Genomic DNA, 14,680 nt, shown 5'->3' on the forward strand with positions numbered 1-14,680 from the left:
AGATTCAGCCTGAATAGCACTCTCCATCTGGATAATTGGTTGAAATGAGCAATGAGGGCCACCTGCTGACTGTGTCAGTCAGAGCTCTTTTACATGGAAATTGCGCCCAGTGTCACTCACAGTGCAACAGAGAAAGAGGCACACAGAACAAGCATGAGAATAACTATCAGCTCCAGTCTAGATCTCAAAATGTTAAGCTCCTGGATGGAAATGAACTGTTATACAGCATCAGTCAAAGGTTAATGGACACTTGTAAGTGGTATTTTGGACATATTTTCTAATAGAAGTTCTGCTTTATGTTTACCCAGCAAAGTACATTGTGAAACTTAATCCCCATAATAAAGGTGTAACCTGTGCAAAGCTTTGGGATAACAGCTGTTTTTATATTTGCAGACTTCAAAATAAAAGCATTGCTAATCAGCAATTCAAGGTGTGTCGCCATAATTGTTCTGTGCTGCAAATATAAGCTGCACAATCACACCCTCATATAACAATTTCACATCACTTAATATGCTTGTGAGCAATGTGAAAGAGATCACTCACAACGACAAATCCACAAACTATTACCACTCAATTCTGCAGTTCCCCTCAGCTGCTGGCGCTGAGTGTTTTCAACTCACTGTTTTGGCTTTTACGACTCATGACTTTAACGTCTTGGTTCACTCTAACCGCTCTCATTAGTGTCATTTTCCAGACGCGGGAAGCTACTTTCTGAGAAAAAGTTCTGATAAATCTGCCAGGAGACAGTCAAAAAAAAAATAAAAAATTGGCTCTGATTTCATCAACAACTCCTGAGAAAAAATATCCAACAAACTTTTTCTCAGGAGTTGTTGTTAATCAAAACAGAGCCAAAAGGAGAGTGAATATATGACTTATATTTTCCAGGTGGCCACAAACATGATTACAAAGGGCTTCAGCTCTTTTCTTGACTCAGCATAGTTGACAAAATCTCGGGGTATGATGTGGAAGGAGCCAGGTGGCCTGAAGGTAAGAGCTGCTTCTACAAACTTTTAAGCTTTAGCATTTTTTATTTACACTGTAAAAGATCCACATTTGTAGTTTTAATATTGCACGATCTGTTGGAAATAGTCAAATCTTGACTATATTTCTTCATGTTTGAACTTTGATGCATCCTAAAAGCTCTAGATTCACATACGGTTCACATTTTTACACCATTATTTTTATACTTCCAGTAATAATCGTCCGTGGAGTGTTTAGACACCTCCCCCGAATCTTCTACACGCTTACTTATGTTCTTCTGCATTGTGATGTATCTCACCATTATTGCGATCACTTATGTTTCACGTTATTTTTACACTTGAAGGTCACGGGCTTGATGAATAATCGTCTGGAGTCCAGTGGTCGACACTTATTGGGAGCAATTTCACTCAACAGTCAATAGCAATAGCTTCACAGGAGCCAAATTATTACAGTTACCAGACTGAAAATTTATTTTTTTTAAGCAGCGCATATTTATCAAGGGTAGATTTGCGCAGCAAGCTTTTATATAAATCTTTGTCACACGCCTGTTGTTTTGTAAGCAGCTAAACACCTCCACTGAAACAGATTCTGAATATCTATGACAGTTATCCAGGGAAAGGAGGGCAATAGCCATTCACTACCTCTATTTTTACTAGCTAATCTGGGGGATTGACTTTACAACCTTTTCCACACTAAGCATCTGTCTACCGCCAGCCCATTAAACCTTAAAATAAACACAGTCTACAGGTCACTGCTTGTTTTAGCTTCGGTCCATTTTCCCCACAGGTATTACTAAGGTTCCAACTTTTCATCTTTCCCAACTCACTTTATGATTATTTTTCTTAAGCTTTTCTGCACAGTGCCCACCTATTGATGACAGCAAATCCTCCAACCTACTTCATTATAATACCTGATGTGGTTAAAATAACCCACAAGTAAAACAAAAATCCTTATTGCTGTTCCATAAATGTCCTCTTTGTGGTACAACGCTAAAATGCTAGCTGGCTTCTTTTTGTATACTGTGACTGAACAGTGACTGAAACTGAGCAGATCATGTTTGAGTTGGAGCTTATACATGTTGAACAACAGTTACTTTTACTGAAATTACTGCAACGCGGGAAAGACAGAAGACATCGGAGGGGATGGTGTGTACGACCCCTGAAACGACTGAGGCAGAAGGCGGAGAAGAAGGAGCCCAGGAAAAATCCTAAGAGAACATCATTCGTAGCTTTTGTGGATAAAAGTAATCCGCACTAAATGTGTACTTAATTAAGGGTTTACTCAACAGACACCAAAAAAAAAGAAGGAGCAGGCGAAAATACATAGGAGGAAATACGGTGCCACCAAGTGAACCAGTCACAGTTGGTGTGATTTGCATCACCGTGACATGTAGTTTCATTTCTAGAGCAGTTCACGTCACACATAGAATCTATGCAGAAGAATAAACTGGCCTTAAATCTGTCACACTCTCCTGTGTCCCGTCCCCTACAGACATCTGCACGGTCTGGCAGTGAATTAAATCCCCTCACCTTCAAAAAGCCTCCCCCTGCATGCGCGGCAGTACAGACCTGTATCTTTATCTGATCTTTATCCTTTCTCAGCAGCAGGAATGCTGGAGCTGTCAGCTCAAACCTTCAGTTCACCTCCCTGAAACTCACAGGAGACAACAGCCAGCCACCCCTGAATGCTGAGAGTGGCGTGGACCTAGTTTAATGTGACGCACAATCTCATTGCACATGCTAGTTAGTCAGTCAAGTTGAAAACATGAAGTCAATCTACATGTAAGTGACAAGCTATTAGAGGTATCCAACTGAAACATTAAAAATATTCATGGAGAATGACAAATACTTGATGAAAACAGATCAATAAAGTATGGAATGACAAAGAGCAAAACTAAGCCTCAAGGAAATCTTATTATACATGACTTTTTAATGTATGACAGTAGAAAGGTGGGATCTATTTAGGTATTTTTCCCCTGTAATAACTGGTCACCCTGGTTAGCTCTCCCTCTGTCTCTTCTGTTGTATCATTGTGTCCAGAGGACATTAGTCATCCGCTGACCTGCAATCAGACAACAGCAGGAGGAACACAGGGAATTGGTCAAAGTCGATAGTCCAGCCCTGTCCATCCTCACATTTCTTTCTTTATGCAAATTCCTCTTGACCTCTTATCCTGCTCCTTTCCCTCTTCAGCCACCAAACACTATCTGCTCAGATCAATATGCAAGCTTAAGTGGAGCGGTCCTCCTCATGTTAAACCAGGACAGAAACATCAAACGGTTTTCTTTTTCTGCTTTCTCTTTTAATCCCCCCCCTTTTTTTTTTTTAAACATGCCTGAGAGACGCGACTCAGTACCAAGGTCTCTGCGGCATCACAGTTCATCCTCTAACTGGACTGGGAAGAGCAGGAAAGAGCTTTGATCGCCTCTGGAAAGTGATCCTTTAGAGGTGGAGCAAGATCAATCCCCTTCCTATCTTTGTGATTTATCCGTCTTACTCCTTTCTTTCTATCTGCCCGCCCCTCTCCCTAAGTACCCGTCTCTTGAGGAGGTCCACTTTATCGTTGGCCATAGCTTCTCTCAGGGCGCCGAAGAAGCCGTGATAGTGGGCTGTGTTGTGAATCATGAGCAGGACTCCTGCCAGCAGCTCATTGGTCACCAGCAGGTGGTGCAGGTACGCCCTCTGGTGGTTTGCACAGCAGTAGCAGCCACACCCCTCCACCAGGGGCCTGAAGTCGCCCTGGTACCTGGACAGAAGTTCAAAGCAAGTTTAAGCAAACCAAGTGTTCCAACAACTACATGAAACCAAACATTCTGCAAGCACAGCTGCTTGTAAAAACCCTTTGTGGTCTTCTTACAAAACCAGCTACAAACCTCTTGTCTTTAAGATTGATCTCAAAGGGTGTCATCTGTGTTTGATCGTCAAGATTAAGGTCTCCGTTCTGTTGTGTCTCCCCTGCTGTGTCCCTCTCATCATCGTTCAGCTCCAGCACTGCAGCAACATACATACATCTCATTAATAGGCTACCATTTCTCCTTTGGCAGAAAATAAGTCACTACATACAGAAATTCATCAGCCCAGCAGCAAAAATAAAATGCCAACATGTACTGTAACTTGACCCCTATTAAACACTGCTGCGTCCTATATTATCTCTGCTATCATATTATGATTACTTATTGGCTATGGTCTGACTACTGCAAGCTGACTTCACTTAATCTAATGAGAATGGACAAAGCTACTAGCTTAGTAGTAGTAACTAGAACTGAGAGCCGTCTTTTATCAGACACCAAGCTGTCTGGCCTGTTGCAGACACAAGGGATATGAGGAAGATGAAAAAGAGGGAGGAGGGAAACAGAAAGAAAGAAGAAAGTGATCCATAGCGATGCAAATGATCAAACACAGAGATTAAAAGGCAACAATAGAGCAAAACTGGTTTAGTGGAAACTGAAATGGGTGAAGCACAGAGCACCAAAGTGTATAAACAAAGCATAAAAAGGAAATTATTATGGGGCTGTGTGGAGCTTGAGGAGGGGATGATAAGCATGAGAATAAAAGGGACAAAATGAGGCTTGACCAAAGCTAATAAGATGTAAAGGAAGGAGAAGTAACTTGAGTTGAAGACCAACTCTGCCTTACAAAGGAAGAGAGCAGCAACTACAGAAACTGAAGTTGAAAGGGTTTTAAATCTGAAGGCTACTTTGTAAAACTATGAAATAGAGCACGGTAAACCCTCTGTCAAAAAAGAAAAAAGAAAAACATATTGGATGTCTAAAGTCTACAAGGAAAACACATTCACAAACAAAATGTGCTCTTGTTTCATAACCCAAGTCTTGTTTATTTGCACTAATGAACTATATCACACAATAATCTGTAATCAAATACACTTCATTTGTGTATTAAACATAACTTAACCTCTATGGCAAAATAATTTCTCTATGGTAAAACAAATGTCACAAATTCAGATTCAATTTTGACCAAATGTGTAGTTTAGAATTTGTGAATAAAGGGGGCAAAGAGAAACTGAATGATGAAGAGGAAGTTCTAAAAATGGAGAAAGGAACAGGGTGACAGGAAAACTTGGAAAAGGGTGAGAAGGAAGGAAGGAAGGAAGGAAGGAAAGGAGTGAATTAGCATATGGTCTGCCATGTCAAAAAGGACCTTAACTGGGAAGTGTTGGTGTTGGACCCCCCCCCACCCCCAGGGGGCCTTGTAATTGGCTGAGAGGGGAATTAGAATTTCTCTTCAGGTTTGACACCATCACTGCTCTCACCTCCACTGAACTCCATTACGCTCCCTGTGCAGAATCGATTAGTGCTGCCTGACACTTGATGCTGCCTGATACCAAACTTCGCTCCTTCTGTCAGACCAGTTTAACACAACTTTTTAATGAAGCACCAAAGTCCACAGCGGGCCGAGTTGGTGCATTCCCCACAGCTCCTGTCATAACACTTGGGACAACAATCCAAATGACAGGACTTAATTGTTATCTTACAGGAGCTGTTATGAGACACACCATTGATTTCATTTCAGCAGCTGAATTGACCCCCACCCAATTATTTCAACGGGCCTGGGGCTAGATAATACACACCAGCCACGACACACAAACAAGCAAACAACACACACATAATTTCACTTGCCATTAAATCTATGACTGATTTTAATGCAAAATAAATACCTCATCTGCTGGACAACATTCCCGCCACAAACACACGCAGACACACACTTCTTTCCTATTAATTATGTGAAAAACCGGCTCACGCAGCAGTCAGACTTCGCCTTTTTGCTCACCAAGTTGAAAGCAGATGAAGGGTTGTTCATCTACTGAAGACACCCTGCTTTACAGAGGCCTTTACACTGAATCATTTACGTTTGATTAAAGATGGTGTAATTAGAGAAAATTCTCTACTCTGAATATATAAGCATTTTCTACTCAACATCACTGGCTCCTCCTATAGAAATTAACAGGCCCACTAGGCTAATTACTGGGCATTTTTAATAGTCTGGTCAGTGCTTTTATCAGTTAACCATGATAAAAAGCAGTGCCTCTTCTTGGCTTTGTCACATTTATACTGCTATGCTCGTGACGTTTCAACATCTTTACACTAACACATGTTTTCTCATTGCTTTTTATGCACAGAAACCATTCTAAGTACCACATGGCAGTGGTATACCTACGCGCAGTTGGGTTCCTGTTTGTAGCAGATGCAGAGGTAGAGGTTATGGTTGTTTTGTAGTGATTATGGCAATGTTTGGGAAGGTTGGTTGTTCACAAGCAAAACTTGAGTTTTGCTTGTGAACAGTGATCACAGTGGCCTTGACCTTTGACCTCTGACCTCCAAAGTCTAATCAGTGCATCCTTGAGTCACAGTCAACATTTGTGCAAAGTTGAAGACAATCCCTCAAAGGATTCCTAAGATATCGTATTGCCAAGCAAAACGTAAACACGGTCATAGTGACCTTGACCTTTGACCTCAAACCTCCAAAATCTACTCACTTCATCTTTGAGTGACAGTGAAGATTTGTGCAAACTTTACAGAACATCCTTCAAAGTATTCTTCAGATATCACATTCGCCTGCATAAAATTAAATGTACGACCACAGCGGTCATGACCTATGACCTCCAAAATCTACACAGTTCATCCTTGAGACACAGTTGACATTTGTGCAAAGTTTGAAAGCCATTCCTTTAAATGGTTCTTACGATATCGCACTACCATGCAAAACATAAATATGGTCATAGTGACCATGCCCTTTGACCTCCAAACTCCTTTCAGATCTGCCTTAAGTCACAGTCAACATTTGTGCAATATTTGACAGAGAGACCTCAAAGTGTTCTTGAGATATTGCACGGAGAAGAATCCGGGACGGATGGATGGACGGACAGACGGACGGATGGACGGACAACCGAAAACATAATGCCTCCGGCCTTGACTATCGCCGGGACAGAGGCATAGAAAAACTATGCAAAGAGGAATCACATTTCCAACCACCATCACATTTCTTTCAGGTTTCATTATTATCTGGTGAAAGAGACCCCCTGCCCAGACTCCCAAATTACACAGTGACATGTCAGTTTGCTCTAGGCACATATTGCAAGCTCCTAAAGAGAAATGCCAGTGTTCTCCATCTTTTTGGGGTAATTTCTTTCATCACACTTGCATTTTAAAAAAACTCATTTTGTGGCTTTGGGCAAGGTTGCTTTACCTGAAAGGTCATTTGGTTTGACAAGAGCAAAATTGTGAAAATAAGCAGTGAAGTGCTGCCAAATTTCAAAAGGTCTCATTTCCAGCCATTTCCCCCTTTGTCCCCTTTAAAATTTGGAATTAAAGCTGTGTGTGTTGCATGTCTGAAAATACAATGGCAGCTCTATAGGCAAGTGCCCGAGAGGAGCAAGAAAGCTGTTCTTCCAGAAACAATCCAGGCACTGAAGAGTATAAATTATATAGTCATTTATAATGGGGGGAATGGGGTTAATGCAACTTGATTGCTGACGCAAAACGGGCATGTTGGAGCAGCTCAAAGTTAAGGAACCAGATCTATGTCTTTTTATATGTTTTAAATACGTATGCATGTTTAAACATCCAGATAAAGCTGGAATACAGGCGAAATACAATGAAAATGAATTAACAATAAAACAGACTTTTTTATTAATGGAGTTTGATGCTCAGAGACCACAACTGCCAATTTAGTTTGGCAGTTTCCTTCATTACTTTAGCTTTGTCTGGCATATTGATTGGCCTCCTAAATGAAGTACCTTGAAATCAAAAAGTTGTAACAAAACTACACTTCAGCACAACTATTCACCACACCTGCAGGGGGCGCACTACCTGCGCGCTCCGGGTCCGGGGAGATGTCGAAGCTGAAGCAAAGAGCGCAGCCTCGCTCCGTCACCTGGAACGGGAAGAAACTCTCAAACAGGTCCACACCGGCCTCCACGCAGGCCAGCACCTCGTCAGGTCGTCCTACACCCTGCAGCAGTCTGAGAGTCACAAACAAACACACACGAAAACAGCAGAAAGCCGGGCACTGAATTAAGTATTAAATAAATCACATTCAACATTAATGCAGCAGACACATTTCTGCAACACATTACTGCTAGACAAGAGGCCCGCACAAACACCAGTGGCTTTTCTCTACTCTACAACAACATGTACACCCTTGTGTGTGTCTCTGCTTTCGCTCTTCCAGGGCTTTCAGTCAACTGCTTCCCTCTGACTCTGTCTGCAGGCATCAAGGTCAAGCTCAATTTGGCATTCGATAATGACTCCACTCCACTTTCCAGTAGGAAGCAGCCTCTACTCACAGCCGGAACAACCAGCAGAGACGGTGTCCCTCGGTATTCGAGATGAGCCTGTTCACAACCAGTAGCCTGTCTACTACTGCTTCTCACATGTCTTCTCCCTCAGTCCTCTCAGAGCCGCAAACACAACTCCTCCATCACCTCCAGGACAAGAGCGCTCATGTGGAACAGTCTCCAGGGGGAGGAGGTTCTGAAAGGGTGATTTAATCGGGGGAACCAACAACTTCCTGGGTGAGTTTGTCCTTGTGCCTTTAAAGGGCACTCTATTTCGAGCGTAATGAGTCTGGCTAGAAACATTAGGGCTGTTTGCAATGTCTTCAGGAAATAATTTATTAATTTACAATGAGCCAAACAACTTTCACAGGACTTAAAACTGACAAGGCCAGATAATCTCAAAGTTTCTGTTTTATCATTAAACCCAAATGTGTGAGTATTTTAATTTTAATGAAGGACTATACTTGCAACTAACAATAATTTTCTTAGGTTGATCTACCCTTTATTTTTACAGTTATAAGATTAATTATTTTGTTCATCTAAAATGCCAGACACGTGATATAGTGATAAGTGTCTATTGCAGTCTCCCAGAACCTAAGATTAAGTCTTCAAATTGTGTGTTTTTTCCAGCCCATAGTCCAAAGTAATTCAATTTATAATGATATGAAACGGAGAGAGGCAGCAAATCCTCACATTTAAGAAACTAGAGCAATTTTTATTTCTTGAAAAAAATGACAGTGATTAATTGATTATCAAAGTAGTTGCATCTTAATTTTCTTCTGATTGACAAATTGTTTTAACTCTTAATTCAATTAATGATGTAAAATGGAAGAGAGCGACCGACTCTGCAAAGCAAAGCTAAATAATTTATGGTTTCCATGTGTGATTTCAGAGCTTTAATCTTAAAAGAAGATTATCTCATGCTCTCCTTACTTACTGTCAGTTATGTGACACGCTCACAGTGAAAAATTCATGTCGCCACCACAAAGTAATCCCTTAAAAACATCATGCTTTTTTTGTCTTTTTGTGTGTTAGCCAGGACTGTTTCAATTTAAGTTTGACATTGTAAATGTTGTATTTTAAAAATAATAAAACTTGAGTAAAACAAAAAGGGGGAAAAAAAAGTTATTTTCAACACACAATCCAAAAGACTAACTAACACAGATACTATCCTTAAAGGTCGGGCTGAGATAATGACCGCTGACAGACTGTGGAGGGGTTGGGGGAGCACGGCAGACCTGCTGGGTTTTCACTTGTAATCAATCAAGCAGGATAATTAAGTGATTGAGCTGGACTCACCAACTGGGCTCACTCAGTCTCTGAATCTCATTGTTTTGCACACAAACAGCCATGTCGGTATCGGTCATTGCGCTTTAAGCTACACAGCTGCACTGGTTTGTTAATTTTCCAAAAATGAAAAGAAATCAACTGAATGGCTAGTTTATTGATCTATGTATTAAGAACTAATTGTAGAGTCAGTTGCTTTCTTCCATTTTTAATTGGATTAAAGATAAAACAAGTAAATTATTCAATTAGGTGATGAACACAAAATGGATTGGTGATAATTTTTCTAACCATTTAATCTATTTTTCAAGTAAAAAAAAAAATGGGTGCTGAACTCTGGTGCGCTCTGATGGACATTTTTCCCTATATTTTGATGTTTTAGATGAAGCGATTAATCGTGGAAATGATCACTTTAAAATAGTGATGGACATTTTTATTATATAGTGAATGACTGATCAGAATCAACGCGTTTAATTGACCGATCTCTGCCAGCAAGAAGACACCTGCATTCCTCTGTATACATTTATAAAAGCACTTCTAGATCAGCAGGTTTTAAAATTTGACCACCTGATGTCTTTGGCAGATTTAAAGGGCACCGTGTGTTTGTCCACCCACCCACTTTCCTTTTTTTTGTTTGGTTCTAATCGATTGACCATCCTTCGTGAGCACTTTTTAATTAAACACTGGGGAAGAGCATAGGATTAGTGGGAAGTTTCTCATGCAGTCTCAAGAAAAACTGACCTGGGTTTGTCCTCAGGCAGCTCTTTGGTCACAGCAGCAATGAGCTGGGTCCTCAGGGCCTGGTCCATGGAACCCGTCTGGAAGCCGTCCAAGCAGAATCCTGAAACAGGTCTCTTGGCCGTCTCTTTGGCCGAGCGCACCCTCTCTTCCAGGATGTCTCCTCCCTCCACCACGCCAAACAGCTCCACTCCCTCTAACTCCTGACAATGACAAACAGGTTGGTGATTAAACAGCAGAGGAAACATTTCTGCTAAAACCCAACTTAACATAGATGTTAAACTAATCAGACGTCCATTTTCCAACCCATGTTGCATGACAAGGTTTGCAGGGACAAAGGGAAATTTCCCTCAAGTGCAAAAAATATAAAAAGGTTTTATTCTTGCCAGAGCCCATCTGGATTTTGACGACTCGACATGATGCTGACTGCACTCAGTGGTAATCAAGCAGCACACTCCAACAGTGTTAATGTCAAGAGTCACCTGCTTTACACTCAGTTCTGTTTGGCCTTTTGCTCAACATCATTCTACATTTCACATTTATTGTCCCAGAGGAAATATGTTTCACAGCTAAGCTAAAACCACAGAAAAGCACATTAATGCAGAATTTAGCAAAGAAATACAGGTCGTAAAAACACCCAGACATCACAAATATCGCACAAAAACGTTTTAAAGAGACAAACAAAATTCTGGCACTTGAAGACAAATAAACAAAAAAATTAATGAAGCTGTGGATCACCTAAGACTGGAGCAATACAGTTAAATATACATTATTTCTTCTGAAAGATAACTGAGTGAAGGTGTCATCTCCTGCGCCTCTTCATATGAATACTTTTCACTCTGTTCTCTCTATCATGAAATGAAGTAGCGCTAGACTGCATTTAAAAGAAAGAAAAACAGGTGATTTCATTAGTCATGCCTGACACAGAGCCCTTACACACTGCAATGTATTCCTCCTAATCTCACTGTGTTTCCAGCCGTAGCACAGCTGCACAGCGGCCTCTGTGACAACAAAATTACCAAACATCAATCCTTGTCTTGTGTATTCATGCCGTGCATAACTGATTCACAAAAACTGTTCAATGTGTGTGTACCTGTGAGTTTTGGTGCACCAGCAGACACTCGTCTAGGTGGGCGAGAGTTCGATCCACAGACTTTCGAACCCGTTTGCGAGAGGTGTTGTTCTGCCACGTCTCTCCGTCCGCCATGCTCTGGTACCAGTCTGGCTGCACGGTCTTCTGGAGAGCCATGAACTTGGCCACAGTGAGCTCTATCCGCCCACCGCTACCCCACACGGACACTGTCTAATAAGAACCAGGAGAGGATATTTTCATTTGAAAAGTGAAAACGACAGGAAAACGTGTGCTCAATTAGCTATTAGCAGTTCCTGTTTGAAATGAAGCCATGGATGTGCATGTATATGCTGAGCAAATCAGTGGAATCCCAAAATGTTGAACTATTCCTTTAAACGAAAGCCTGCTCTCACCTTGTTAGTAGTGTAACCTGTTGGGCAGGGGGCCGCAGGATCGTGAAGCGAGCAATACAACAAAGTATCATGAAGACCTGCAGAGAACAAAACCCAAAATCAATGTGTGCAGAGAACAAAGAGTTCCACTCTTCAAAGGCTGAGCACAAAGCAAGGTGACAGACCGAGACATTTCATTACCACATGTTAATGTGACGACCGAGTGTGGAGAGAGGAATGAGGTATGGCCTTATCACAAAACCCAGCTGCGGCAGAAAATCAAAAGGTGAGAAAACAAAAGGCCTAATAGCAGAAAATGATGTTGTTATTATTTCTAATTATTCAATCACCACTCTCCCCTTCTGGGACTTCAGAGACAGCACTGTAGTAATCCTCTGACAGTTTACAACAAGTGATGCTGATTACAGCGCAGTGATTACATTTCTAATTTCAAATTTGGTTGCCTGAGGCAGGGTAAAGATTAGTACCACAGCTACTGTTGTACAGCAAAGCTGAATGAGGTCACTCTTCTGGGGCATTTATATAAATATTACTCAGAACAGCACTACTTTTTAGTCAGGCTCATGGAGCTAATCAGCTTTTCGATATTGAACTCAGCATACAGTATATTTAGAAGCACTGCAATTTGTTCCAGTTTTTCCAGTTTAGCCAATGGAAATAATGTTCATATACCCTTAGCTCTTCGGAGTAAATGGGGGCATCGTGCATGCGTGACATTTACATCAATCAACTAGTCACACCAGTACAGGATTTTGAGCTTAGCAGAGGTTCCTCAGATGTGAATGTAATTTAACAACAACCCATCCGTTTACTCTTCTAAAGCATCCTAATCTTTTCCTTTGAGAAAACGTGTTCAAATCATGGTTAATGTGTTGTTCTAAAAGCGTGAAAGACAGATGTGTAGAAAATGATTACTAAAGGTACTTAAGTCAAAGTCTGAACACAGCACATTTCAAATGAAGCAGTTTTCAGTAGAGACACATTGATCAACCCATTAAAGGGAAGGGGGAAAAAAGACAACTTTGAGAAAGATATTTACACTCACAACCTCTTTTCAAGATCTGTAAATGTGCACAAGCTTAATAATTTTAATTAATTAATTTAAAATCTAAGTGTGTGATGTGTGTGGGCGTATTCACAAAAGGCTGATAGGGATTTCTTAATAACACCTTTTTCATTTCCAGTATCACAACTTGATACATCTGCTAGTGCAGATCCCAATCTAATACTAAGTTTGCTCTTTTAAACAAATACAATATGCTGACAAATACATTGTATTTGTCGACCGATGTTAAGTGTTGTTTCCGAGCTCAAGAAGGAACCTCCAATCATAACATTAAAATCTGTTAATATGAGTGTTTAGTTAGAAATGAAAGAAAACTTTTAAACACTTCTCTACATTTTTGAATATACCTGACTAGTTTGCTGTCTTTGTTAAATGACTGTAAATAAAGCTGTACTGCATTAATATCAATACAAGCCTTTGTGATTTTCAGTTTCTGTTAAAAAGCTTTTAATCTTAAATCAATATTGAATACAGCTAAGTATAGTGGAGTAGCACTTGGTGTCATCATTATGTCTAATCAGCACTGTTTGATCTATCAAACAAACGTATCCTCTCCATGCCTGTCTTCTCTTAATAACTCTCTAAAGAGAAGAGGAAGAAAAGATGAAAAGACAAAAGACAAATTATGATTGAACTACCTGCAAACTTCCTGAATCCATCTTTAAACTCCTCCAACACCTCCTGGTGCTCTGCTCTAGAGACAGAAGTGATGAAGATGCGAGTTAGATTCCAGAAAAAGCTCACTGTGTGTGTGTGTGTGTGTGTGTGTGTGTGTGTGTGTGTGTGTGTGTGTGTGTGTGTGTGTGTGTGTGTGTGTGTGGTGAGTTTAACTTACATACTGGACAGGGTGACTTGAGTGACAGAAGGGAGGTTGGTCAGGGTGTGCAGCGTGTCCTGAGTGAGGTGGGGGACTGTCCCAAAGTGTGTGTACAGGAGACACCCCGGGATCTCCAGTGAGTGCTGTCCAGTCCTGCCGAGCCCCCTCAGGACACCTAGCCGACTTCTTCCCTGAACAACCCGGGACAGTTCGAGCTTCATCCTAGTACCAGCCATACAAATAATAGCTGCAGTCGAAATGGGTCACTAAAATCACTACAGAACAATGTCTAACCCTCCTTTGTAAACGTAATGTCGTTTGGATGACAGTGATGCCAATGAGCTAACGTTGGCTACAAGCACAGAGTGTGGTAAAAGAACACGTGAATTAGCCACGAAGCTAACTAGCTTTCCACTCACGTGTTACGACTTTAGGCAAGCTTCCGCCGACTTGAGACGTTTAGTGCTCTTGAATGACTCAGTTTAAGAAAACCTACGCATTCACAGCTCCGTTGGTTTTAATGATATACTTTCTTAAATTAAAAAGCATCTTTCTTTCGCTTGGCACCAAAACTCACTGCCTGACAGGAACTACAAGTCGCAGAATTATGTCGTCCTCACCGGACGCAGCGGCACTTAGAAAACTACAAAATAACGTTGTGCCTCCTTTTTTCAAACAAAACACTTATAAGTGGTAATACGTTATATATATACTCATTCAAACTGTATTTGTGGGTTATGTTAAACTTCGTGTCGTATTTTGTCTCCGTGAATGAGCAAAAGTTTGTGGAGGCGGACTCAGTTGCTATGGTTACCAGAGAGACGCCTCAACAACAAACTACATCTAGTGGGACACGTAGTCCTGAAATGAGTTGTTTGTGCGACAGTTAGCCAAGACAGACGGTTCATTTACTACATTACCCAGAATTCCGCGTGATCTAAACGATGGCAGTTGGAGCTCTTGTGGTTTGCCAGGGCGCTTTGTGGTGGCTTCTGAAGTACTTTTTGTTGATTATG

The 14,680-nt window shown here is 41.0% G+C and overlaps 1 protein-coding gene across 5 annotated transcripts; it reads right to left on the bottom strand.

The window, feature by feature from the left end:
• Positions 1 to 1,450: 1,450 nt before the first annotated feature.
• qtrt2 (queuine tRNA-ribosyltransferase accessory subunit 2) lies at positions 1,451 to 14,253 on the bottom strand. 5 transcript variants are annotated; one of them, XM_041066270.1, is made up of 9 exons: positions 13,683 to 14,253; positions 13,486 to 13,541; positions 11,782 to 11,858; positions 11,390 to 11,599; positions 10,300 to 10,499; positions 7,790 to 7,959; positions 3,854 to 3,971; positions 3,516 to 3,726; positions 1,451 to 3,042 (listed from the first exon to the last, which is right to left on the bottom strand). In XM_041066270.1, the coding sequence occupies exons 1-9, from the start codon at positions 13,898 to 13,900 to the stop codon at positions 3,031 to 3,033; spliced, it is 1,272 nt and encodes a 423-aa protein (XP_040922204.1). In that variant the 5' UTR covers positions 13,901 to 14,253; the 3' UTR covers positions 1,451 to 3,030. The 5 variants fall into 5 exon arrangements, with proteins under 5 accessions (XP_040922204.1, XP_040922200.1, XP_040922201.1 ...); XM_041066266.1 differs by lacking the exon at positions 1,451 to 3,042 and having other exon boundaries at positions 3,258 to 3,726; positions 13,683 to 13,886; positions 14,084 to 14,253; XM_041066267.1 differs by lacking the exon at positions 1,451 to 3,042 and having other exon boundaries at positions 3,258 to 3,726; positions 13,683 to 13,892; positions 14,084 to 14,253.
• Positions 14,254 to 14,680: the final 427 nt, after the last annotated feature.

Source organism: Toxotes jaculatrix, chromosome 20 (assembly GCF_017976425.1).
Source record: "Toxotes jaculatrix isolate fToxJac2 chromosome 20, fToxJac2.pri, whole genome shotgun sequence".
Taxonomy (NCBI): Eukaryota; Metazoa; Chordata; class Actinopteri; family Toxotidae; genus Toxotes; species Toxotes jaculatrix.

Coding starts and splice junctions, on each gene's coding strand:
- qtrt2 (XM_041066265.1), bottom strand. CDS start 13,900: ATGGCTGGTACTAGGATGAAGCTCGAACTGTCCCGGGTTGTTCAGGGA. Junction 7,960..10,299: donor CTGCCTGAGGACAAACCCAG/GTCAGTTTTTCT, acceptor TGTGACTCTCAG/ACTGCTGCAGGGTGTAGGAC. Junction 3,727..3,853: donor ATCAATCTTAAAGACAAGAG/GTTTGTAGCTGG, acceptor ACTTCTGTCCAG/GTACCAGGGCGACTTCAGGC.